The 27,155-nt window shown below is 37.1% G+C and overlaps 1 protein-coding gene across 1 annotated transcript in view; it reads right to left on the reverse strand.

Moving 5' to 3' along the window:
• PMFBP1 (polyamine modulated factor 1 binding protein 1) overlaps nt 1–27,155 on the reverse strand; it is a 3,624,986-nt gene that overhangs the window by 1,172,012 nt on the left and 2,425,819 nt on the right. Inside the window, exon 14 of the mRNA XM_044081904.1 lies at nt 24,967–25,113. Coding sequence (XP_043937839.1) covers nt 24,967–25,113 — 147 coding nt within the window. The remainder of the gene's footprint in view (nt 1–24,966; nt 25,114–27,155) is intronic.

Genomic DNA, 27,155 nt, shown 5'->3' on the forward strand with positions numbered 1-27,155 from the left:
ATACAAGGGAAAACTGACCTAGGGATGAAGGTGTTCAGACTATTGAAGTCTAAAATAGGCCTTAGGTCCCTCTTCTATGGAACTATAAATAATCTAAAATAAAATCCAAGTCCATACTGATCTTGCAAGATCTCCTGGATGCCACATTTGTTGAGATGCAACTGTACCCCCTTACTTGCTGCAGCCTTCTGTCAAAGCAGAACACTTGACAAGGGTAGAGACAGAAGTAAGGAGAATTTCAGGACAATACTTGGCTATCACTGCAATACTCATTCTTTCACTGCAATTTCAAAACCTTTTCAGAGCATGAGAAGCATCCTCCCAGCCATGTCCACTGAGATGTGGCTTGAATTCAAGTCAGGATTGCTAGTGGCTGCCATTTGGGCACCCACAGCCTAACCAAAACTGTCAAGTATCTCAACCTTTGACTTGGCGCCCTTTCTAGAGCCCAGCTGATGAGATATGCTGACTTCTATACAGATTCTAGTTGGGGCTGTAGATCTTAGCACTGCCATGGTCTTCACAGACTATCCTTGTAAAGAAGGAACATGCAACAGTAAGAGTTTGCCTTTTCTTCTTTACTGTTTTTAGTGACTCATCAATTTCTGGAGTAAGCAGGAAAGTGTCCTTTACAGTAATCTGTAACAGGCGTTCTACTTCCTTTGCAAATGAGACAATGCAGAGGCTAGAATAAGGGCATGTGGCTAAGCCAGATCTTGTCACTCAGCCATACCTTGGAATCCCGGCATTTGAAATCACCATAGCACTAAAGTTCTTTGTTCAAGCATTAGGAACAAAGCCAGAAATAATGATGGACAAAGGCCCAAAATAAAGATTTATTTTAAAATAACTCATTTAAAACATTAACAGAAAAAAAGATTGTATATCAATATGCATTTTCTTAATAATTGAAAACATGAAACTCTGATGTGTGGCATTAATGACAAACTGCAATATTCAGGAATAGGGCAAAATATGACGCAAAATTAGGGACTGTTGAAAGAATTAGGAAAAGCCTTTGCACTCCTTAAGGACCTAAAGGTCACTATCAGACTCTATTCAACAGATAAAATGCTGCCCTCCACCTAAAAGATTTCACTGTAAAATTTGACCTTTAAATACTTTAATGCCCTTGATAGGGGAAATAACTCCAACACATGTTCACCTAGTGTATCCAGAATCTGAGACTACCGGCTCCTTATGGAAAGGATTAGGTTCCATGTGCCAACATTTGTAAGGAATGCCTGTTTTATAACTCACAACCTCATTACAGCCTTCTCTTACATAAACAACAGCCACAAATAGGGCAAACCTAGACAGCATCAGCCAAATATGTTTGGATTTTACAGTGCATCAGCAAAAGAAGTAGATCTAAATCAAAAGGGGTCAACAGTGTGAGATGATGATAGTTGCAATTGAACATCAAAGAAAAAATTGTGTTAGGAGTTTACCACAACAGTGGATGTTAAAAGTACATTCTTTGCTGTACAATGACTCCTGGTACTTTCTGCCACGGAAGGCTGAAAAGTTTGTCCAACTTTTAGAGATTTCTTTCCTTCTCCTTCCATGCTGGGCAAACATCCTCCCTCCTGGACATCAGAAAGCCAGTGGTGTAAGAGAGCTATCAGTCCATGCTACCTTCAGTTCTTACTTGCCCATACAGGTTTAATTATTGTGTTCTGGTGCCAGTGTACTGGCTACCCTGGTAATAGTGATTCCCAGTGAAGTAGTCCAACCAGAGGATCCCCAAGCTGTCTCGTTAGTTTATAAGTTTTCCCTGAGGAAAGAAAGCTCTAGCTAGGGGAAGGCAAAAAAAAGAAGGAGAGAAGGTAAAGGCTGCCCATTCCCACCAAACAACACCCATAGAGTTTGGGAAAAGGGGGAATGGTGGGTATATTTTTCCAGCAATGATTATACTCAAAATCTACAAATATGGTACGTGCCTAATATAATTGTTCAACTACTATTGCAGTAATGACCTTTGAGAAGATTCACAAATCATACAGAGTAGAGCATGGTTGGACCAGGAGAGGACATGGTTGTAGGAATTCCTGGAGAATGGTGGTGGCAAACCCTGTCCTGATCCTAAATACAATGTCTGGAAAAACTGTCAGATAACAAAATATCTGCTACAAGGATGGACTGTACATTAACACCCCTGATGAAAGTGGTGATGGATGCAGTGTTCAAATGTACCCAGGGGCAGTCTTGCCATGAAGATTAATAAAAGAGGCAGGTTCAGTAATCTAGCTATTTAAATACAGTCTGTTTGTAAACTGAATCCAAGATCCTTTAACCTTTTTTTTTGGGATGATGGGAAAATACAGAAATGTAGATAGCCTGTGTCAGCGTGAAAATTGGATTAATATGGAAGGTGATCCTACCTTTGTGAAAAATTAAAAAAATGTTCTTTGCACACATGGGCCTGCAACTCAGACATTCTCCAATCACAGGCAGTTATCATATAGACTAAAGTCTTCCAGGAAAGAAATATGAGGAGTTGGGAAGCAGCTAGCTCAAATTTGGGCAAATTAATACTAAATTAATATAGAAATATTGCAGAAAACAATTTCTTATGGGGCCTTAAATGTAGGGACCTCCTGAGGAATCGCTTTACTAGCAACAAGAAACAGAGAGGAATCCCACAACATAGAAGCTGAGATGTCTGATATACATGCACCTTGAGTGATACATGGTCTACATAGGCTAATTAATTAGTCTCCACGTCAGAGGTATCGGAATCCCTGTGGGGGCAAGGATTACCTTTTCAAAGGATGAGTTTCAGCGCTGATTGTTCTTCAAAAGTTGGTTGCTGTTTCTTTTCTTTTTTTTTAGTACCTTAACCACCTCATCAAATATGAGCACACATGCATAGTTTGTACTGCAAACTTTACACTTTCTCACTTATAATGAGTTATCCACAATGCACATTTTCTGTGTAAAGGAAATACTGCAGTTTTTAACTATCCACCTGAATAATGAAGGGTATGTGTATTACAGTACTTGAGCTCTAAGATACAAATACATGGATTGTGTTAGTTACAATCCTGTAGCACCAGTGACTGCTTAATATAAGGTTACTTGCAGATACCAGCCAACATCTGTGCCGCTAGTGATGACTCATTTCTCAAGTGATTCAACCAGCTGCTTCAGTCAGACTAGGGCCTCTGTCAAGCCTACAAATGTGCCCATATTTCCTCTGGAGGTCATATCACAGAGAACTACAAAAATAAGTAAATAAATATACAATGGCACCAAACATGAGGAGCTGCCATAATGCATTACTGGAATACTTTCATTGTCACCATAATACTCCACATGCAATACAATGCCAAAAGTTGCAGATAATGTTGCGTACATTTTTAAATGTCACAAACCACCAAACAACACATTGCATCTGATCTGTTCACCAAAACATATGGACTGAAGTACTCAAGGCAGTAGAAGTCCTGTTAGGAAGAGGAAGAGAGGACCCAGCACCACAAACACCTCAACAGCAACCCAGCACATACAAACTAGAAGCACAATACGAGCATCAGGGTGGCATATTAGGCAGCAAATCAACCACACTTAGTTTTAAAAGCATTTCTGATCTGATAAGATACCAGAAGACAAAGAAATGATCTGTTAAATTAATAACTATACATTTCCATAACTAAAATGGCATCTGATTAACATATCTAAAGACTTTAGTAAGAAAGTACAGTTGTGCAAAATCTTAGCACAACAATGTATGTCCTTCTCTTCACTGCTGCAGTGTTTTCAACAGAAGGGATCTCCTGCCCTGGGCAGTCCAGTGCTCAGCCAGCATACAAAAGCCCAATGATCCTGTATGCACCATATGTCACACTTAAAGGGACATATGGATGTAACTACAAGGAACTGAATTGTCTCAGAAGAGAAGAGTCTCCATAGAAAAGGAGTCCATGCACATAAAGAAGGAAAATATGCAGAAAAATGGGAACTCTCAGCCAGAAAGGAATCAAAAACAAAAACCAGAACAAACAAGAGGGGGTTGGAGGGAGCAAGTACTGCAATAGCAACAGAAGGGCATCTACTGTTATTTTACACAACTGTACTGTTGCCCGTCCTATACCACCGTTGCAGTATATTAAAAGGAAAGGAGAGGAAAAAAGCTCAAGAAACAGAATGGGTGGTGGAAGGCTGAGAAGACCCCTCAACAAACTCATACAGAATGGTTTCAGCAAAACCTCCTCTGGCTCTAGAAACCATATCCAACTTATAATCATTAGGAATTGTCTGCACTGAAGACCATATAGCAGCTTCATGAATGTGAACACAGCACTACACATGCTCCGAGAATTAATCTGGGCACATGGAAGATTTAAAAAAAAAAAAAACACAAAGAACGCATACTTATTTGCGGGGAGCAAGTCCCCTGCACCCACCATACCCCCGGCTAATTATATATTCAACTCCAAGATTACGCAATCCCTGGGGAAAAGGGTATATTCTCCTAGCCAGAGATTGTTGATCTTGCACATCTGTTGACCATCTATTTAGTCAACCATATTTTGTCACTTAAACAGATGTCAACCAAATTATCATTTGACAAAGTTAACTGCTCTTATAAGCATACCTAAAAACAGCAATCATTTTAGAGAGAATCTAAAATGATCGCAAACAAAGAAAACTAAACTATTTTTTGTATGGGCAAGCCCCCCTGCACCCTTCACTTCCTCTGCTAATTATATATATATATATATATATATATATATATATATATATATATATATATATATATATATATATATCAACTCTGAGGTCACACAGCAGTGGGAAAAGGGCAAATTCTCTTACCCCACTGCAGTACAATCTCGTACAATATGCAACCTGCAAAAATGTCATAGAAAAGAATGTTCACTCATATAAGCATTTGTTTTTACTTACAGGTTAGAAGGCATTTTCTCTAATGACACACACACACACACACACACACACACACACACACACACACACACACACACACTCTGTTATTTATCTAAGAAGAGAGTAGATATTTTTTACACTATTTCATAAGCTGTGTGGCACATATATCCCATTAAACTGCTTAGGCCTACTAATAATGAAAGAGATTAATTGCTATATTTATAATTGGTAATGAGGAGTAATTGGTAACTGTGTGTCTCTGGCCCTAATTCAAACATGTGGCAGTACTAGAATGCTAGGAAGAAAATTATGGAGACTTAGTGAATTCTGCCAGCCCTCCCTGGGATTTGTGTGTGTGTGTTTGTGTGCGCACGCACGGGCGCATGTGCAATGTGTGTGAGAAAATACTTTATGTGAAAGTCACTTACAATGGATAAAGGGTCACTGGAGGACATTCACTCACAAAGAAGCATTGGAAAAGAGGCCTGGAGAGCATGGCCAAACAGATCTGTAAGTGGTATGTGTGCAGTCTATTCTATGTATGGCTGTTAGAAGCCCATTTGCATGACAGTAGTGTATTTTCACTTTATGCTGTTGGGGCCAGGAAGCATATTGTGACAATCACTGGAACAGATTTGTGTGCACTTTCTTCCAACTACTTTAACCTTGATCATCAGTGGGGGAATTCAAACCAATCATTGCTAGCCATCTTGAAATCACAGCTGGGGACAGATTATCATATGGATGCCACAGTGATGGCAGTGGTGTTACGCACACATCATGTCTGTTATTCTAAAAGTATATTAGTTCTGGTTTAAACACTTGGGCTTTAGGCCAGTTATTTTACATTAAGAAGGTTCGTGGTCTGCACTCTTGTGGGAGGAGAGGCTGGACTCTGCCCTTCTGAGCTGGGAATTTCTGCTTAAAGGCTTATAGTGCCTGCATATTTGAACTGTTTCTTACTGAAATTGGTACACCTTGTTTGCTGTAGCATAGACTAGATCCAGGCCTGCTGAATCTAGCTTTGTTTGTATGCTTATTGTTTGTTTGCTTGTTATTTCCCTGAAATGCTAATTCCACCTAAAACGCGGCTTTTCAGCGCTTCTGTGGATCCCTAGTGATATCTGCATTGCTTACTGTACTTATTTCCTTGTTTCACTTGAAAAAAAGTTACTGTTTGTCGTTTTTGCATTTAAGTTACCTGGCACTTGCCCACTAAAGCAATTATATAAGTCAGCACTAAAAAATTAAAAGCACTACACCCTCACAAACTCCCCTTGAGTACCTTGTTCCCCATTAGCCCTTTTTTTTTCAATTATAAAGGAATCCCCAATACTATTCTAGCATGTCCAAAGGTCAGTTGTCAATCTCCTTTCCAGTCCAGCTGGTGAATCTTGGAATCTTGAGGCAATGTTACAACTGCCTCATGTACACAGACAACCCTCTCCTCCTCCCAACAAATTCCAACACATGTGAGAGATGCAACCATATAGCCATACTGGAGGCTAAGCTCTCTCAACTCAGTACTTGCGTAACCAGTCAGGAGGAGAAGGAAACCACAATCACTACAATTCCAGTCTCACAAAGACCTACCACGACAGCAAACCAAACACATAAACACACAAAAACATACTCGGAGGCTCTAAATAAAAATCTGCCTAAGCAGCATAGACCTCCAAAGCAGACACCCAAGCAACCGCTACCCCAAAACAAAACACGTACAACACATAGCTCACAAAGCCAGTGTGCCGAACAGTCACAGCCCTTAAGGCTAAACAACACACCTGATACACTTGTAATAGGTGACTCTATCGTCAGGCACACTGACGTCCCGCTCACCAGGCTGAACAAGGAGAAGGTCACGGTGAGCTGCCTGTCGGGCGCTAGGATCTACCACATAACACAAGCACTCAGGTCACTCCAAGGCAAGTACAAATATGACTCAGTCATTGTCTATGCTGGTGTGAATGACCTGAGATGTACCTCCCTGGACTACATGAAAAGAGACATAGAGGAGCTCTCTGAGCATGTAGCCCAGGCTGGTATGACCCTGACCTTGAGTAGCATCTTACCCTCACCAAGAATGATGCCACAATATGAAGACAAGATGATCAATTTCAAAAACTGGCTTAAGTATTGGTGTCATTAAAAGGGGATCCAATACCTGTCAGCCTGGGATGACATGCTCGACAAGCCACGATGCTTCGCTAGGGACGGCTTGCACCTGTCACCCCTGGGCTTTCGGATATTGGCAAAGGCTCTTGCTACCCCCATAGTGCCTTTTTTAGGCAAGGCTCAAAAGACAAACCCACCTCCATAGGTATCACAAGGGATAAGAAACTAAGAGTAATGCTACTCAACGTCAGAAGTCTAAACCTCAAGATGCACGCACTCGAAACTCTCCTTAGCATGGAGAACATCGATATCTGTGCAGTAACAGAAACCTGGTTCAAGGCTCCCGAGAGCACCCCAGCACTACCAGATTATACCTCATACCATGCTTTTCGGCCCCAAAACTTGGACCGAACCACAAAAAGAGGGGGAGTATCAATATTCGTCAAAGATACCCACACCTCCAGGTTGGTAGCACAGCATGAAGCATCAGAGACTATCCATGTGCAACTAACAGTGGGTAAAACTGCCTTCCAGTTTATAGCCTGCTACAGAACACCCTCCCAAACCCAGGAACCCCACTCGGCCTTCCTGAGAACACTGGAAAATATGAAGGTCTCTCCAAACACCATTATATTGGGCGACTTCAACTACCCAAACATAGACTGGGAGCATTACTCTAGCTCCAACACCCTAGCCCAAAGGTTCCTAGAATTTATAAACTCAAATGCTATGGAACAACTTGTTACCACTCCCACAAGAGGGGAAAGCATACTGGACCTGATCATCACCAACATGGGGACTCTATGATCCAGACCAGAAGTGTATCTCTCATTGGTAAGATCAGACCATAAACTAATCTCACTGGATATTCACATCCCGACTCCACCCCCTGCCCTGAAAATCACAGCGAAAAACTTCTCTAATGCAAATTTCACACTCCTCAAAACCAAGGTGGAATCCTTCAACGCCCTCGGGCCTGTGGAAAATACGGCCCAGACCACAGAATCCTTTATAAACATATTCTATGAACACCTTCGGGAATGCATGGATCATGCAATCCCAGATAAAACCAAGTCCCAATCCTCCAAAGGCAGACGTCCTGTCTGGTGGAACCCAGCCATAAACAAACTATACAATAGAAGGAGGAAGCTACTACATGATAGAGCAAAATCCCAAAAAGGGAAGGCATCTCTGATCAGTATTAGCAAAAAACTACAGGCACTCATAAAATCGTCTAAGGCCAGCTTTGAGAGAAAAATTGCACAGGACACTAAGGATAATCACAAGGCTTTCTTTAGTTATGTTAGGAACCTGGGTGGGAATTCCCAGATATGCTCAGAATTAGTCCAAAATGACAAAAAATACACCGAACCCACAGACATTGCCAACATCCTAGCTGACAGGTTCAGCGCCAACTTCTCCACCCCATCCCCACCAAAAGGGCAAATATCTATCCCAGCAGAGTGCTGCCCCCTGACATCTCAGATGCTCAGGTAAGAGCTGCCCTCTCCAAAGCAAAAAACACAGCATCAATGGGACCAGACGGTGTCCCGGGCTGCGTCCTACATGAACTCCAAGAAGAGATAAACCCAAACATAAAACTACTGTTCAATCTCAACCTTACTACAGGATATGTACCCAAAGAGTGGCGTACAGCAACAGTGGTCCCTCTCCACAAAGGTGGTGCCTCAATGGATCCTGGAAATGATCACCCCATAAGCCTGACTAGCTTGGTCTGCAAAGCTATGGAAAGGATCATCATGGACCTCATAAATAAAGATATTGGGGACCTACAGACACTGGATCCTACCAGTTTTTCTGAGGAAGTTCACGCAATAAATTTGTGAATGAAAGCGCTAAAACACTTGGCTTCTTTTTGGTCCTTTGGTTGCTCACCAGTTTTCAGGTTTTTCAGTTTCTGGTTGATTTCTTTGAAACAGTCACTAAGGCCATTGATGAGGGGAAGGTGGTCCACACAGCCTACCTGGACCTCGCAAAAGCCTTCGATACAATACCCCACTCGGGCATTATAGATAAGCTCACCAGCTTAAATATAAACTCCTATGTCACTAGATGGGTTGCAAACTGGCTCAAGGACAGAACCCACATGGTTAGAATTGCTGGAGCCATGTCAGACTCCAAACCAGTTGCAAGTGGCATCCCACAAGGCTCAGTCCTGGGACCTCTCTTGTTCGGTATATATTTCTCGGAGGTACAGGCCAACACGGAAGGACTGTGGCTGACCAAGTTTGCAGATGACTGCAAACTGGGCGCCATAATCGACACTCCAGCCGACACAAGCATCCTCCAAAAGGGCCTCATAGAAACAGACAACTGGTGCCAGAGCCATGGCCTCAAGCTAAACGCCAAAAAGTGTACAGTCATCCCCTTTGGCAAAAACAAAGTGCCCACAAATTACCACATAGGTGGTAAAACAGAAGAAGCAATTAGGGACCTGGGGACCCAAGTTGATAGCAATCTCTCATTTGACAACCACGTGGCCAAAGTGGTTAGAAAACAATTTTATATAGCCCACCAAATCATGAAGGGATTCACATCTAGATCAGGGGAGGTCTTCGTGCCTCTTTACTCATCCCTCATCAGGCCCATAATTGAGCACAATGCCCCTTTTGGGATGTACCTTACCAGACACCTGCAGCAACTGGAAAGACCCCAAAAGTACCTCACCAAGAGGATCAAAGGGCACAAACAGATGCCATATGCTGCCCGGTTAAAGAAACACCAGCTCTACTCAGTGGCATACCGCCTGCTCAGAGGCGATCTGTGCCTGACGTATAAAGCCATGTCCAACCCGGAATTAATGGACATGCTGCACCTCAGAAAATCCAAATCCCATTGAGCTACGTGCTCGAGAGACTTGAACCTCAGCAGTGAAATAAATAGGACATGCTGGAGGGACAGATTCATAACCCAGAGGCTCCCTTCACTCTGGAATAAAATCCCAGTCCAGGTTAGGCAGAGTCCCTCATTGACTCTCTTCAAGAGGAATCTTGATGAGTGGATGGGAGATCGTAGGTTTACCCCAGGTATCACTTCTGTGTCACTGTTAGACAGAGGCACAGTATACTAACCTCGAAAAAGGGCATAGCAAAATTATTTTAAAATGGGTGGCGAAAGCCAACACACTCTGGCTAGGCTTATAAATGCCCTAGGGCAGATAGCCTGGTATGAACCTATGAACCTATAGGGGAAAGAAGCTGAACTTTAGAAAGGGAAAGAGTGAGAGGGTAAAGTTAAGCATTATCCTTACTGGTGTTCAGATCTGCCATACAGTAGCTTTAGATTACAGAGATACAGGAGAATCTAGCGTATCTCCCTGAAGCAGGTGCATTTATATGAGTTAGTGAGGTGAGATTTCAGTCATTTTTTATATTTTTTGTACCCTGTTGATTCTCAAATGATGGTAGAAGATGGTTTCAGTTGGCAGAAACTATTTTCCTGAAGGTCTTTGATGGGGGTATATGAAAGGTATAAGGCACTAGGGTACATGAAAGGTATAAGGCACTATCTGTCAAAATGTAGTCTAATTATGTGAGAAACTGATGTCAGTTTAAGTAACCACAGATTGCTATCTAGAACAATTGTCAAAATATCTCATTGTTTTCATTTGCTCTTTCATTTTCCCTGTTAATTAATATTGCACAAGAGTCAGTCATTGTCTTATTCTAAGACTCTTGCAAGCTGAAGCTCCTGGGCACAAGCAGTTCAACTAAGTTATTGTTTATACAGTTGCCTATCTAAATTATTAAGTGCTATAGTGTTTCTTGCATTAAAACTAATTTAACTACTCTTAATTTAGTAGTTCTGATGAAGTCTTTCATTACTAGAGACAAAAGAACTTACATTTTGTTAATAAACTCTTGTGGTTTTGCACCCTTGGAATTATTCTGCAGTGTATTTTTGGATTCTTGGCTTGTGGTTCTCTGCTTTTTGACCTTTTCTGGATGCTAAACTACTTTTAAATTTGTTACTCTTACAGCAAAGTTTTGGTCAAAGTCATGTGTGTGGACAGTGTGAGAGATACCAATAATTATTTTGTGGGACAGAATAGAAATCTACTATTATTGGTTGAAGACAAAAGCCATTTTTTTTCCATTGGTTTCTTTGATTTCTTAGCTCAACTATATTGCTCTGAGCTGCACTTCATGCAGCATTGTACAAACCTGATGGCGAGGAGCCCACTACGCTCAGCTTTGCTCCCTTACCCTCTTACTCTAACATTATACTTCCTACATAGCTGCACTTCATGCAGCATTGTACAAACCTGATGGTGAGGAGCCCACTACGCTCAGCTTTGCTCCCTTACCCTCTTACTCTAACATTATACTTCCTACATACATATTTCACTAGTGACTCTTATTCCAAAACTGTCCCCAAATGACCTTACAACTTTGCACTTTTGTTTCTTATTTCCTACTTCCCTCTCTCCATTTAATTTCTAGCCCCATTCCCACCTATCTTTCTCCTTCCCATCCTGCTTTGTACTATATTCATTCATAATCACATCCTTCACTAATAGCATTCTATTCCACATTGTATCTTTAACTTTTCCAAAATAAACCCTAATTTTTTCTTATTTTTGACCACATCACTATACTCCAGCCATTCATACCCCACTGTTCCTTACATTCCAGAGAAGATACCAGGACAACATAATTATCTTCTTTTATAGAAAACACTTTTCTTCTTACCTTTCCTCGACCAACGTTCTTTTTAGAATCCATCACTGAATCTCATACTGACCTGCAGCTTCTTCTTTCTTCGTTGCTATTTCCTCACTACCCGAATGTATAAAATACAGATTCCTGTACTTAATTATGCTACTCTTCAGCTTATCCTCTATTCTTCTCCTCCTACTGTGCCATCTTTCATCCTACGAGTCAATATTCTCTCTCAACATCCCTCCAACTCTGTCCCAACCACCTATCCAAACTTCCTATTTACACTTTCCACACATTGCTCCTAACCTATTTAATATTGTCCCTCACCTTTATTCCAAATACAGACTGATTAACTGCACTTCAACTCAAACCAAAACAAAATTAAGTGCAAGAATCCTCTCAAAAACAAGTATGCATAATTCCCCAATATACTAAAATTCTTCTTGGAGGAGATATACACTCTAATCCTAGCCCCAAATATCACAATGAACACAAATATAATTCTCTCTCACACAGTTCTTTAACCCAACAACAGCTAATCCACAATCTTGGTGATCTAATTGTTACTGCAAAAAATGTTATAAGCATAAGAAAAAACTGCTGAACTACATGACTGGATTACTCAACATAAGCCTGATGTTCTTCCTGAAACTGAAACTTGGCTTGAACCCAGCATAAACGACTCTGAAATTATACCTGTTGACTATAATATCTTCTGTAATGAGCATATAAAGAGGAAAGGTGGTGATATTGCTTTATTATTTCCCAGCATCTACCATATTTCCCCTTATAGCAAACCAATACCAAAATTCAGTTCAGCAGAACTTCTTTATGCTTTCCCCAAAATAAACAATTACAAACAGATATGTATTACTGCCCTTTACATCCATCCTGGTGACAATACAGCTAAACTGGAAGATATTCTACACTGGATATCCATAACATTTCCACAAGACAAAAAATACTACTAGGTGATGTGAATGTCATTTGGTTGGACATAAACTCTGCACTATATCTAGCATGAACTTGTATGGTTTCAGTCAACTAATTAACACCCCCACACATTATAGAAAGGCATCAAATTCCCTATTAGACCGGATCTTAGTATCAGACCCTAGCAAATATACCACCACAGGTACAATGTTAGACTCTCTCAGTGATCATCTCTCAATCTATACAACCAGAAACAAACATGAGCCACAAATTATCATAAAAAATGATGAAGTTTACATCATACAGGATCATCCATTGCCAACAGTTCAAAAGACAGATGCTAGAAAACTGGATATAGTGGTTCACGAAAAGAAGACAAAAGTAGCATTTATCATTGAAATCACTACAGGGTCTTATATGTACGGAGAGACACAAAGTGATAAAATATCAGGAACTGCAGGCAGAAATGAGAACAATGTGGAAGAAAGATGCCCAGAGTTCCAAGAGTTGTAGGAGCAATGGGTTTTATAAAAAAGAATCTACAGTCGTATTTAGATATGTGTGGCAGCATACGTGAATGGGGCGTGCCTTCGTTGAAGGTTGTGCATCAGGGCTGGTAACCCGGTACGTAAAAATCCACTACCAATCATTAGCAGACCGACATTCCGCTGTGGTGACCCCTAACCGGGAAAAGCCAAAAGACACAAACAAACCTATACATGTAACCCCAAACCAAAAAAAAACAGAAGTACCAGTATTACCAAGCAAGCGACACGAAACAATAGTATTAGTGCTTTCAATCACTTTTAATATCATGTGACCTTCCTCAGAAATGATTTTTCCATATCTTATACTTCCTTTTATACTCATTCACACGAAATTACATCATGATTAAACATTAATTTCACATGTAAACTGTGTATATTTAAAATTCTGCTTCTAATACAAATTGTAAAAAAATAATAAAAAAATGTATAACGAATAGTTAATAATATTGCAATCTATGATAATATGATAAAATAATATGATAAAATGATTATCTATACAATAGAAAACACTTTAAATTAATCATGTCATTTAATCCGGGAAGCTTATCAGCTCCCAGATATAATTGCCAGTATGCCTCTTTGCATTCTAGAATATTATTTAAATCTCCACCAAAACTAACTTTATCCACGTTATCTAATACAAAAAATTCAAATTTCTTGAATTCTTTTACAAATGATGGAATGTCTGAATAAAGCGTTGGATTTGTCACTTTTTTTTATAGCCAAATTATGCTCATAAATACGCCTTTTCAGGTTTCTTATGGTCTTACCTATGTAATAATGTCTACATGTCACACAGCTTGCTACATAAACAATCAATTCACTGTTACAGTTGAAATAATTTTTGGCCCAAAATGTTTCATTGAATTGCCCTATAGTAACAAAAGAAGTGTTACTAATGAACCTACACTGCCTACAATTATTACAACTATATGTTCCCTTTTTTATTGCACAAGCTCTAGAAAGTATTTTGGACTCTTCATGAAACTCTAACATACTTTTAATATTTGAAGTCTTCTTGCAAGTGAATTTTGGGCAATAGCCCAAAATGTCCACTAAACCTTTGTTTTCCAAAATAATTTTCCAATTTTCTGTTATTACACTTTTAATTTTCCACATTTCATCTACGATGGGTATTGGAAAAGAAATTCTATATTCATTTTTGACTTCTGTTATACCATTATATTCAAACATTCCCCCAGCTTCTTTCATAATTTCTGTTGACTGTAATATTGGTTTAGCCACATTCTTTCTCAAAAGTGAAACCTCTTTCTCTATTTTTTAATCCACTTTTTGTCATAACCTCATTTTTGGAAAAGCTTACTCAAGGTTTTTCCTTCTTCCAAAAATGTGTCCTCTTTGGATGTTAACCTACTCAACCTTATATACTGTCCCTTGATGACGCCCTTCTTCATGTGAATGGGATGTAGGCTGTCACTGTGTAGGTATTGATTTGCAAAACAGGGTTTTCTATAAATTTTACTTATGAAATTATTGTTCTCACTGTTGATTTCTATATTAATATCCAAGAAATTGATTGCCTTACCAAATTCTCCAATTTTGAAATGCAAAAAGGAAGTAGTATTATTTAAGTCTTCTACAAATTTTTCAAATTCCACTTGATTTCCTGACCATAAAAAAATCAAGTCATCTATAAACCTATGATAGATTTTAACTTTAAGAAAATCTGGATGGTTTTCTAAATACTTTTGTTCCCAGTTTGCCATGACAATATTGGCAAACGCAGGGGCTACTCTAGCACCCATGGCCGCACCTGAAGTTTGTTGGTACATTCTCCTGTTGAAAGTGAAAAAATTGTTTTCCAATATTAATTCCATAAGACTACAACAAGTATTTATTTTGGTACTTGATAGTGTAGAATTCTTATTTAAATACTCTCTCATGTATTCTATCCCTATGTGTTGGTCTATGGATGTATACAAACTTTTTACATCTAATGAAAGTAACAACAAGGAGAAACAAAATACTAATGTGAATAATGGGAACAATAACAATACTACAACTTATGCTGAAGTAGCGAGTACATCAGCTTGCAATACAGTGGTTCCTTTTCTGGGGAACAACAACCAAAACAAACGGACTACAAGGTGGTACAATGCCACACAAAAAAAGTTCAAGCCGAAAGGCAAGAACAAGAAGAAGTGGTAGATTCACCAGAAGTCGACTGTTTTGAGATGGACATTTTGAATGTGTCAAAAATTGCATTTTCTGAAGATGCAAAAAGTGTTTTAAAAAAAGGTTTTTCATTCATTCCATCTAACAAGTTTAATATTGGGACGTTATTGATAGATTTCAGGTTATACCTGAGAAAACTGAATTTGAATTATATCATGCATGACATAGCACAAATAAATGATATTGAAAAATGTTCTATTAAGAAACCAAGTACATACAATCCTCCTTTACTGAACACTTTACAGGTTTTTCAGAATTCCTGTGAAAACGAGTTTAGAAAAATCAAAACTAATATGTATGAAAAAAATCTGTCTGAGAATGAGATTAAAGCTTTAAGATCATTAAGCAATGATAAAAATATTAGAGTGATGAGAGCTGGCAAGGTGGGAAGATAGTCATCATGAATATGGATGACTATGAAAAAACTATAGAAACTTTCTTATCAGATAATAGTACATATAAAAACATCAATACAGAAACAGTCAAGTTAAAATACAACATAATAAACAGTTCTCTATTTGATATGTTCAGTCAAGGAGAAATAGATATCAACAGCTATGATTACATGTTAGTAGAAGAACCTAGAATGCCAAACTTATTTGGAATTCCAAAACTCAGGAAAATAGCATAAATATTCCATTTAGACCTATTATATCAGCAAGAATGTCCAAAACAGAAAATATTTCTATATCGTTGGACAAAATATTGAATCCAATAGTCCAAAAGTCCAAATATTATTTAAGAGATTCTTGGCATCTATTGGAAATTCTTAGGAATTATCCAATTGATGGGACATATTTACTTTTTGGAACCTTAGATGTAAAAAGTTTGTATACATCCATAGACCAACACATAGGGATAGAATACATGAGAGAGTATTTAAATAAGAATTCTACACTATCAAGTACCAAAATAAATACTTGTTGTAGTCTTATGGAATTAATATTGGAAAACAATTTTTTCACTTTCAACAGGAGAATGTACCAACAAACCTCAGGTGTGGCCATGGGTGCTAGAGTAGCCCCTGCGTTTGCCAATATTGTCATGGCAAACTGGGAACAAAAGTATTTAGAAAACCATCCAGATTTTCTTAAAGTTAAAATCTATCATAGGTTTATAGATGACTTGATTTTTTTATGGTCAGGAAATCAAGTGGAACTCATTAGTGATTTTACTAAATATGTACCCAATTCAGGTCAGATAACTTATCTAGGTATAATATTATCTAAAGATATTAAATCTATTATACATAATAATTATAATACCTGTCTTCTTAATATACAAAATCTTTTCAATACCTGGAATAATATGTTTTTTACTATGGAAGAGAGACTTACAATTATTAAAATGATAATATTCCCCAAGATATTATACTTAATACAATCAATAATACTTCCACCTACAAAAATAATTATCAAGAAATTGAATACACTAATGTTGAATTTCCTATGGGCACCTAATAGACCTAGGATTGCATTAAAGAAACATACTAATAGCTGGTCTCAAGGGGGTATTTCTTTTCCAGACTTTAATTTATATACTATCTCTTCTATTGTAAAAGTTATTACTTTATTAATAGATCAGTCATATGTTGCAAAATGGAAAGATTACTGGGAGATAATTAGTATTCACTTCATGAAAATCTCCTTAACACATAAAAATATGATTGTAAATAACTCCATGTTATGGTTACTAAAAGAATTTTGTACTTCACCTATTACACCTAAACATATAGTTAGTTACCCATTAAACATTATTATTAGCTATTGTAACTTTATATTCATGCATCCTAAATATAAGGAATGGAATTTTATTATATTCCCTATAATGTATACTCGGGGTATTCTTTTGTCATCCACTTCAGAAGGAACTCATTTAGCTACAGATAATGATCTAAAGTACTGGTATCAGTTGATATCTGATAATAAAGTTAAAAATCTAGATTTCTTAAAACAAGAATTTGATCTAAGAGAAACTTGCTGGTTAGAGGTTCAGACCTTTAGACAACATCTCATTGATAAAATAGATCTAATGTCTATAACAGTTAAAGAATCTATCCCAACACTGATTGATTACTTGATATTAAATTTACAACATAAAGTTTCTGATAAAGGTAAGCTTTCATACATACATAAAATTATCAGACAAGAAACTTTTTACAGTGTAGATACCTACTGGAATTATTTCATTTCCATTAATGGTGATCCACCAGATCAACAAGATAAACAATATATATTGGAATCTGCCTATAAAACTACGTCTTCCATTGTCTGGAGACTTTTTACATGGAAATTTTTACATAGATCCTTTTATACATCTTTGATGATGAATAAAATAAATAATAAAGATAATCTATGTAAAAGATGTAGTGTAGAAATTAATGCAGACTGGGCTCATATGTTTTATGACTGTATAAAATTGAAAGAATATTTGAAGTCAATTCATGAATTTTTGCAGGCTCTTTATACAGATAACTTCATTATTTCTAAATCTCTTATATTATTCAACACACCTGTACCTCAAAGTGCTAAAAAGGTTAAGCTTCCCTTGTTATGGTCTAGTCTAGCAGTGGCTAGAAAAATAATAACCAGAAATTGGATTTCAGATACACCTCCTTCGTTCAATGAATTTAAAAATGTTATGAATATAGTGTGCCATATGGAATTGAATACAATAAAGTCAAGAACTACTAGAAAAACATCTTATTATATTGTATGGGATAATTTACAAAACTTGTCAAAAAAATCTTAACTTCAATAGCATGGTATTTTAGTTTAATTAATTGATCTGATTGTAGTGGATGTCTTTGTAAATACTTTGGTTGTTTTGTTGAATGTTATAATCATATCTATTTTAATTACTTGTATAAAATTGTTATGATATTTCTCTTGTATGTTAAAAACAATAAACTTGTTTAAAAAAAAAAGGAAATCAAGTGGAATTTGAAAAATTTGTAGAAGACTTAAATAATACTACTTCCTTTTTGCATTTCAAAATTGAAGAATTTGGTAAGGCAATCAATTTCTTGGATATCAATATAGAAATCAACAGTGAGAACAATAATTTCATAAGTAAAATTTATAGAAAACCCTGTTTTGCAAATCAATACCTACACAGTGACAGCCTACATCCCATTCACATGAAGAAGGGCGTCATCAAGGGACAGTATATAAGGTTGAGTAGGTTAACATCCAAAGAGGACACATTTTTGGAAGAAGGAAGAACCTTGAGTAAGCTTTTCCAAAAATGAGGTTATGACAAAAAGTGGATTAAAAAAAACAGAGAAAGAGGTTTCACTTTTGAGAAAGAATGTGGCTAAACCAATATTACAGTCAACAGAAATTATGATAGAAGCTGGGGGATGTTTGAATATAATGGTATAACAGAAGTCAAAAATGAATATAGAATTTCTTTTCCAATACCCATCGTAGATGAAATGTGGAAAATTAAAAGTGTAATAACAGAAAATTGGAAAATTATTTTGGGAAACAAAGGTTTAGTGGACATTTTGGGCTATTGCCCAAAATTCACTTATAAGAAGACTTCAAATATTAAAAGTATGTTAGAGTTTCATGAAGAGTCCAAAATACTTTCTAGAGCTTGTGCAATAAAAAAAGGAACATATAGTTGTAATAATTGTAGGCAGTGTAGGTTCATTAGTAACACTTCTTTTGTTACTATAGGGCAATTCAATGAAACATTTTGGGCCAAAAATTATTTCAACTGTAACAGTGAATTGATTGTTTATGTAGCAAGCTGTGTGACATGTAGACATTATTACATAGGTAAGACCATAAGAAACCCGAAAAGGCGTATTTATGAGCATAATTTGGCTATAAAAAAAAGTGACAAATCCAACGCTTTATTCAGACATTCCATCATTTGTAAAGAATTCAAGAAATTTGAATTTTTTGTATTAGATAACGTGGATAAAGTTAGTTTTGGTGGAGATTTAAATAATATTCTAGAATGCAAAGAGGCATACTGGCAATTATATCTGGGAGCTGATAAGCTTCCCGGATTAAATGACATGATTAATTTAAAGTGTTTTCTATTGTATAGATAATCATTTTATCATATTATTTTATCATATTATCATAGTTTGCAATATTATTAACTATTCGTTATACATTTTTTTATTTTTTTACAATTTGTATTAGAAGCAGAATTTTAAATATATACAGTTTACATGTGAAATTAATGTTTAATCATGATGTAATTTCCTGTGGGTGAGTATAAAAGGAAGTATAAGATATGGAAAAATCATTTCTGAGGAAGGTCACATAATATTAAAAGTGATTGAAAGCGCTAATACTATTGTTTCATGTCGCTTGCTTGGTAATACTGGTACTTCTGTTTTTTTTGGTTTGGAGTGTACCATTCGTGGTGCAGTTTTATCATATATTATACATGTAACCCCATACAAATTGCAGAAGGAGTCATTACTGTGCACATTGCAGGTGTTGCGAACAGGACTTTTCCTGATGGATTTTTCCATCTCCTTAATAAACCTTGATGCAAAAATCTTCACATCCATCATTGCTAACAGACTCAAAAAAATAATAATCACAAATCATCTCACCAAAACAATCTGGATTCCTAACCTACAGACAAATGTGACAACACTCTAACTCTCGAAACCCTAATAACACTTGCACAATATAAGAAAATCCATATGTTTGCACTGATAATTAATGCACACAAGGCTTTTGATAGACTTAACTTAAGTTTCCTGATATCACTCCTAACCTATTTCGATTTCCCACCTAAATTCATGCAAATAATTAAACACTCTATGACAATGCATACACAACCTTATAAATAAACAAAAATGTCTCAAATAGAATTATGATCAAAAATGGTGTGTGACAAGGTTGTCCCTTATCCCCATATCTCTTCAACCTATACCTTGAATCCCTTTTCCTACTTATTAAACAATACACATACTACAACCTCCCATACTCTATAATATTAAGGCATTCCTAACAGCCTATGCTGATGACCTAAACCTATACTTCACTCACCCTAACTTAGATATCACTAAACTAATGAAGGCCACTGACACCTCCGCAAACCTATCAAACTACAAACTCAATCAAGAGAAAACTACAATATTCTCCTTAAATCAACCCAAACTACTATCACTGTATCCCCAATCAAACATAATCAAGACAAAACAATCCATTAAATATCTTGGGATTACTTTCTGTCAAAACAGAAAAGACTTCTATCAAAGCAATATCATGCCTAAGTGGCTTAATATAACACAAGACTGTAACAGATGGAATAACTTAAAACTATCCTTCCTATCAAAAGTGGCCATAGTTAAAATGAATATCTTATCCAGACTATTATATATATTTATGACCTCCTAAGTGATAGTGCACAACAAATTCTTTAAAAAAAAACTACATACATTTTTAGAAAAATTTATATGGTCTCCCAAATCTGTAAGGATTTCATACTATAAACTAACACATCTGGAATTGCATGGGGGACTCAACCTTCCTGACTTTAGATTATGATATCATTACGAGTAGCAAAATAATAAAACTCGCCAAACACGAGGCAACAGACAATGTATGGACACCTATATGGACAAAAATATATCACAAGCAGGTTAAATCAACCAATTTCAACCCCAAAGCACTTCCATTCCTTTCTAAAAAAGCATTAATAAATCTTAAGATAGTTGACCCAATAAAATATTTTATCACCAATCTACAAAAACTGTTTAGAACATTAAATCTATATGATGCTATGGACATTCTACAACCCCTATACCTTAATCCAAACCTGAAACTCAATAACTCAAGGATTAACCTAAATAAATTTCCACTAGTGAAAGACAAGAGAATTTATGACCTTATGCCAAATCGTGAATGTACCATCACAGAAATAAGAACTCATCTCAATCTTCCCAAAAGCTACACAATTATCCTTAGGCAGATTAAAGAGCTATGTTATTGTTACCTCTCTAATAGTAATATAACAAATGGGGACATAGAGACCTGTAAATTTCTCTGGAAATTAATGTTATCAAAAGATAAAATTATATCAAATACATACAAAATGATAACTGCTACAAAAGGTCAGAATAACATACTTTTTTCCAAGTACTGGCCCACAATGAAACCCTCAATCATAGAACAGATAAAACAATCAACAGAGACAACCTATAAAACACTCCCTAGGAAAAAATGCCATTCACACAACTTATGATCACTAGCAATGCCCATTTCAGTCCCAAAATGTTATATCAATTTAACTCCTCCTTCACCCCAACATGCCCCTGCTGTGAATACCAAAACACAGACACATTTCATCTATTCTGGAGCTGCAAATGTGTATACAAGCTATGGAATTCATTAATGATACAACTACAAAAGATGTGTTACGAATAAGCCACGCTGACATGGGAATTTACAATACTTCATATATCCCTCCTCTGAATATATCACCACAAAAAACACTTCCTAGTTACCCTCTTCTTATTAACGAAACTTCACATTGCATCCAAATGGATGTACAGACTTGCAATTTCATGGAGTGGCTTTAAACACATGACTACCAAACATCTCTGGGCTTACAAAGTGGTGATATACAACAATAAAAAACAAATGTATTTATTAGCAATTTGGGAGAAACTATTCTGATTTATATCTTATAACTTATGCAATTAATTGAATGACACAGCTGTAAATATATTGTAATATAGTTTTTATGTTGATTATAGGGAGAATTACAATATCACTTTTACACTTGCATGACTATGATCTGCTTGTATTTCTTGTCTGTATTTTTCATGTTGACTGTTAAGTTTAAAATCAAGTAAAGTTTTATTTTGCAAAAAAAAAAAAAGTTATCGTCTTACAGTCCAAACAAAGATATATCAATAGCTGGTATGGTTTAATCACGACGGTGAGGCCCTAATGAATAAACAAAGGCAACCATGGGTAAATCTTCAATATATCACACCCAGGAGTTGGGTATTGCTATTATACAATTACATTTAAGAAACAATTACTTTTCTTAAATAATGTCTTTGGATAAAGGCATCATGGTGTTCTTCCACTTTTTTTCAGCATGCTGGGGCTTTCTTGGTATGGGACTTACGTTCCCATGCTTACGCAGTACATCAGTGCTTTGGAAAGGAAGCAATGGAGAAAGGAAGATCTCTATTGCTTTTTTTTTCCATAAAAAAAATAAATGAATATAGTTTGAAATCTGGACTGTTCAGAGGTATGAGGGAGACAGAGAAATATAAGGAAAATCAGGTACATTTGCTTAGTTTTGCATAACGCATGTGATTGTCCTTGTATTTTCTCCATCCCATTTCTCCCGTACCTCTGAATTTTCTGGTTTATTTGTTTATTTTTTTAAAAATCAAGAAAATTGGAAAGCTCGATCTCATACATTAATAAAAGAAAGTTCGGGCGGCCCATTGGTATATGCTCGATTTACAAAGGGTACACTAGTTGGGCTGACCAATCAGTGTGCACATTTTTTTAATGTAAGACCTATCATTGTACAACAGAAAACCATAAATGGCAAACTATTCAGCACAAAGTTTCCTTTATAATGGATGCATTCATTCAATTTTAGGTTTTAAACTGGATTTTATAAGCCACAATAACCACAGTAAATATGAATTTTTGTAATGAATAAATAACCTATAACACCTCAGTAACCATTTAAACAAATATACTGCCAGCAGCATGTTCGTCATACAGCTGTGAGCTTTCATATGAGCCTCTCCAGCCCATGGTAATCTCCTTTGCAACTTCATGTATTCTTCTTTGTTAGGCAGGGCAGAGTTAGCAGACTAGGCAAAAAATATGGAAAATGCAATTTTAGTGAGAAACCTTTCAGGAATGCAAGAGACAGTTTTCCTTTATTCTATTTCCTGAAAGGCATGATATGTATCAGTTCATTCTTTGAATGTTTATATAATTTACTCCACTTTCTATGCTCTGAATAGTTAAGAACTGAACTTTGCACTTCTTCTCTCTTATTCCTCCCTTGGAGGATGTACATCACCCTTGGAAACTGAAGTGCTCTTCCCGTGACTATTTTCTTTTCTAGCCCATTATTCTAAAATTGTGACCACTATCTTAGTGACTAGTACCACTAAAGCTGCATCAGAAGGCTAACCATACCTTTTGGCATTCTTCTAGGACTCCTCCTGTCATAATTTATTAGGTTTATGCCCATCTCATGGAAAACCTGTGTGAATGGTGAACAAAGTTATTCAATATCTTTAAATGGTCACCGTCTGTCCCCTGAAGGTGACCAGTGGTGACCCACAGAGCTCAGTACTAGAATCTCTTTTGTCTGGAATTATATTTTCTGATCTCCAGACCATGTACCAACACCTCTGCCTGTGAAAATTTGCAAACAGCTGTAAACTGGGAGCCACTGTCAGGTCTTCTTCTTATGCCAAAGCCCTTAGCATAAGTTTTCACTTGTACATATCTGGTGCACTGTAAATGGGCTCAAATTAAATGCTAAAAAGTCCAATACTGTCACATTTGGTAAACAACCCCTCCCTCCACCATATAACTTAGACAATACTCATCTTTAAAATGAGAAGTTGTTAAAGACCTTGGGACTTGATTTGATAATTCCCTCTCCTTCGATCTTCATGTTACAACAGTAGTCAGAAGGTCCTTTGACTTAGCATAGCACAAGGGAATGTCATTCAGATCTAAAGAGATCATTAACCACCCTCCATTCAGCGTTAATTAATGTAATCATTGAATACAATCCCCTCTTTGGGATGTACCTCACTAAATACAAAAAAGATTTCAGAGGTTCCAAATTAAGATCACTGACTTAAAACCCCTAACTTATCAAAAAAGATTGGAAACACTGTCTCTTTATTCTTTATCTTATAGACTTCTGAGGAGAGATCTATTCCTTGCCATCCATACCATTAGGGATCCAGTGGTCCTGGATCTGCTTTATCTCACAAATACCAGAACTAGGGGTCTAAAATTTCATCAGCAAATAAATAAAACATGCTTCATTTAGTGTCTTGCTCCCCTGGAATACATTCTTACAGCAAAACAAACAGTGTGATACATTTCTTTCCATCAAATGGGAACTGGATGATGTGATGGATATTAACAAATTCACCCATGACTTGACTGGCCTAACCCTCCTTGAAAAAATAAGCACTGTCTAAGGGTTAGTACTAGCAAGGCATATATGGCCACAAGATTCCGTTGTCTTAAATTGCCTATCATTTACAAGATGCTAGGAGACTGGTGTTTCTGCTCACAGTTAATTCAGTAAACTTTTCTACGTCAGCCCTTGATCACAGATGAAGCAAAGCTAAGACCAGCTTGCCTGTCTTGGAATGACTTCTATAGCTGATGCTGTTGTCTGCTACCGTGAAGCAGATCACAATACTGGTCAGACATGAGGTGAAGTTGTCTTCTTAAGTCCTGAGTCTTCCTGGATGGAAACCAAGGAAATCTCTTCGTTATATCTTTACCTCACACAGAGCAGCATCACTGACCCAGTGTTAGCTAAACAGACTCACAAGACACACATCTGCAAAGTAAATAACACAAAACTACCAGGAGCAATGACTGTACCTTCTCCGTTGCATCCTTAAGGCTGTCAGCATGCTTTTGCAGCTTACTCTCCAGTTCAGTGATCTGCTGTGCTTGTTGTGTAGATTTTGACTGTAGCTCCAACTGGCTCTTCAGTACTCTCTGCAGATGTTCATTCTTCTCAGACACCTGCAAGAGATTTCAGTCGCACCATAACTAACCAATTTTTAGCAACCAGTCAGTGACTAACAATCAGAAAGGGAAGTAGTGACAGATGAACTACAGCAGAATTCAGTATATCTTGCAAAAGTGAGAAAGCAGCTATTTTAATAAAGATAACATCTGAAAGGCAAAGTACATTGATACTGTTATGGAACAGATTGAAAACTTGTAGCTGGAGTTCCCAAAACAACTGCAAGTCTCTCTTTAGTGGCAGTATGCAATGCCCATAGATGTAAGACCACATATGCCTGGACCAGTTATGCAGCACTTGGATACTTGCTTCTGACACTGGTTTTCAGGTGCAAGAAATAAGCTTATATCATAAATGGGGAAGAAAGGTTAATGTGCTGTGACTAATATGTTCCCTTTCTGCAACGAGGGTGGCTGGGACACACACGGTGTGGGTGGAGATCTCCAGAAAAAGTTAAAAGCCTCTCACCCTAGAGTACAAGATTAAAAAAAAAACTGGCAATGTTGATGCCTGGTGTCACTACATGTCTTACTGCCAAAACAAAATGGATGAAAACATAAAGTTGACTGAAGAGAGCATAGGGAACCATAATGGGGACTTTCATAATGATTATCACTAAAATATAATTACAAAACAGCAAGAAGCTTAAAAAGTGCTTATTTTTTGCAGTAACTCATACTGTGTTACTTATATATTCCTCCTTTAAAGTCATACCACCCAGAGAAAGGGAATACCCATTTCTTTAGGTGCTTCCCAATTTTATAAGTATTTGCTAAGTAAACAACAAAACTGAACTCACAAGACTCTACATTTTGTAAATATGGAGAACTATTCACACATGAATGAAACCAAACTGGTGATCCTGATATGCAATAACAAAAACAGAAACAAAATATTATGGAAAAATTGCAGCAAAGAGCAACTACAGATTGAACTCCAACATCACGACAGCCTTCCATCTGTCCGGTCTCCAAACTTAAACCAAATCAACTCTAATTTAAATGCTGGCACTGATGTCACAAGGGTTTAGTCCTGGCTGTGCCACTGAAGGCCTAGGCTTGATTAGCAAGGGAGAAGTAAAATTGTGGTGAGGGCTGTGTGGGGAATGTGGTAGTTGGTAGAGACCAAGGAATGAGCTTGCATGTGAGACATGACTCAAGGCTGGACATGCATGGAATCACCCACAAAGTGAGTGGAAAGATGATGAAATAAGCAAAAAAAGGAGACTAGTATTGCTGAAACTGAATTAATCCTCAAGTCTTGCTGAATACCTTCATGTGGTGGTCACTGTTTTCACAACTCTCACCAAGACGGCACTGATATACAGACTTTGTCTTACTTAGGATATATCACGGAGAGAGGAAGGTTAAAAAATAAAAAAAGACAGCTGGGTGCACAGGTCTTGGGATAAAAATGTGCCCAATCCTGGTGTATGCACTGTTGCCAGGTCTGGAAAAAAATGGCAATGTAGAACCCTCGAGACACTGACACATTCCTGCAATGGGGTTACAGCATGCTCAGGGGTGGATGGTCTGCCTATTGTAGAAGGAAGTAGCAGGCCACAAAAAATACAAATCTGACAGGCCAAAATGAGCCATAAAGTTGACAGAGTGGACTGTTGAGGGTAAGGAAGAAATTATATATCGTTACTATTATGCAAGAAGTCTAAAATTTCCAGATAGGAGATATTCAGAAAGATTAATAGAGGAAGTAGAGGAAAGAAAAATACTTGCACAAGAAAAACTGTCAAAAACTTCAAATGCAGATTTGCATTCATTAATTCAACAGATCCATGAAAAACCTCACACAAACAAAAGAACTTTGGGCCACCTAGAAAAAGAAATGACAGAGGAAGTACAATATTTATTCAAAGGAGAAAACCTAACTAATCAGTACAAAAAAGCAACTCCAAAGATATTTGAAGAGAAATACAGGCAATGACAACCAGATATGAAAATTTCATAATACAAAACAATAGGAAAACAAAGGGGGTGTAGAACAGAGGATTGGTAAGGTAGAGGTTAAACAAATAGAAACT

This window comes from Protopterus annectens, chromosome 8.part1 (assembly GCF_019279795.1).
Source record: "Protopterus annectens isolate FY-2018-M chromosome 8.part1, PAN1.0, whole genome shotgun sequence".
Lineage (NCBI taxonomy): Eukaryota > Metazoa > Chordata > Ceratodontiformes > Protopteridae > Protopterus > Protopterus annectens.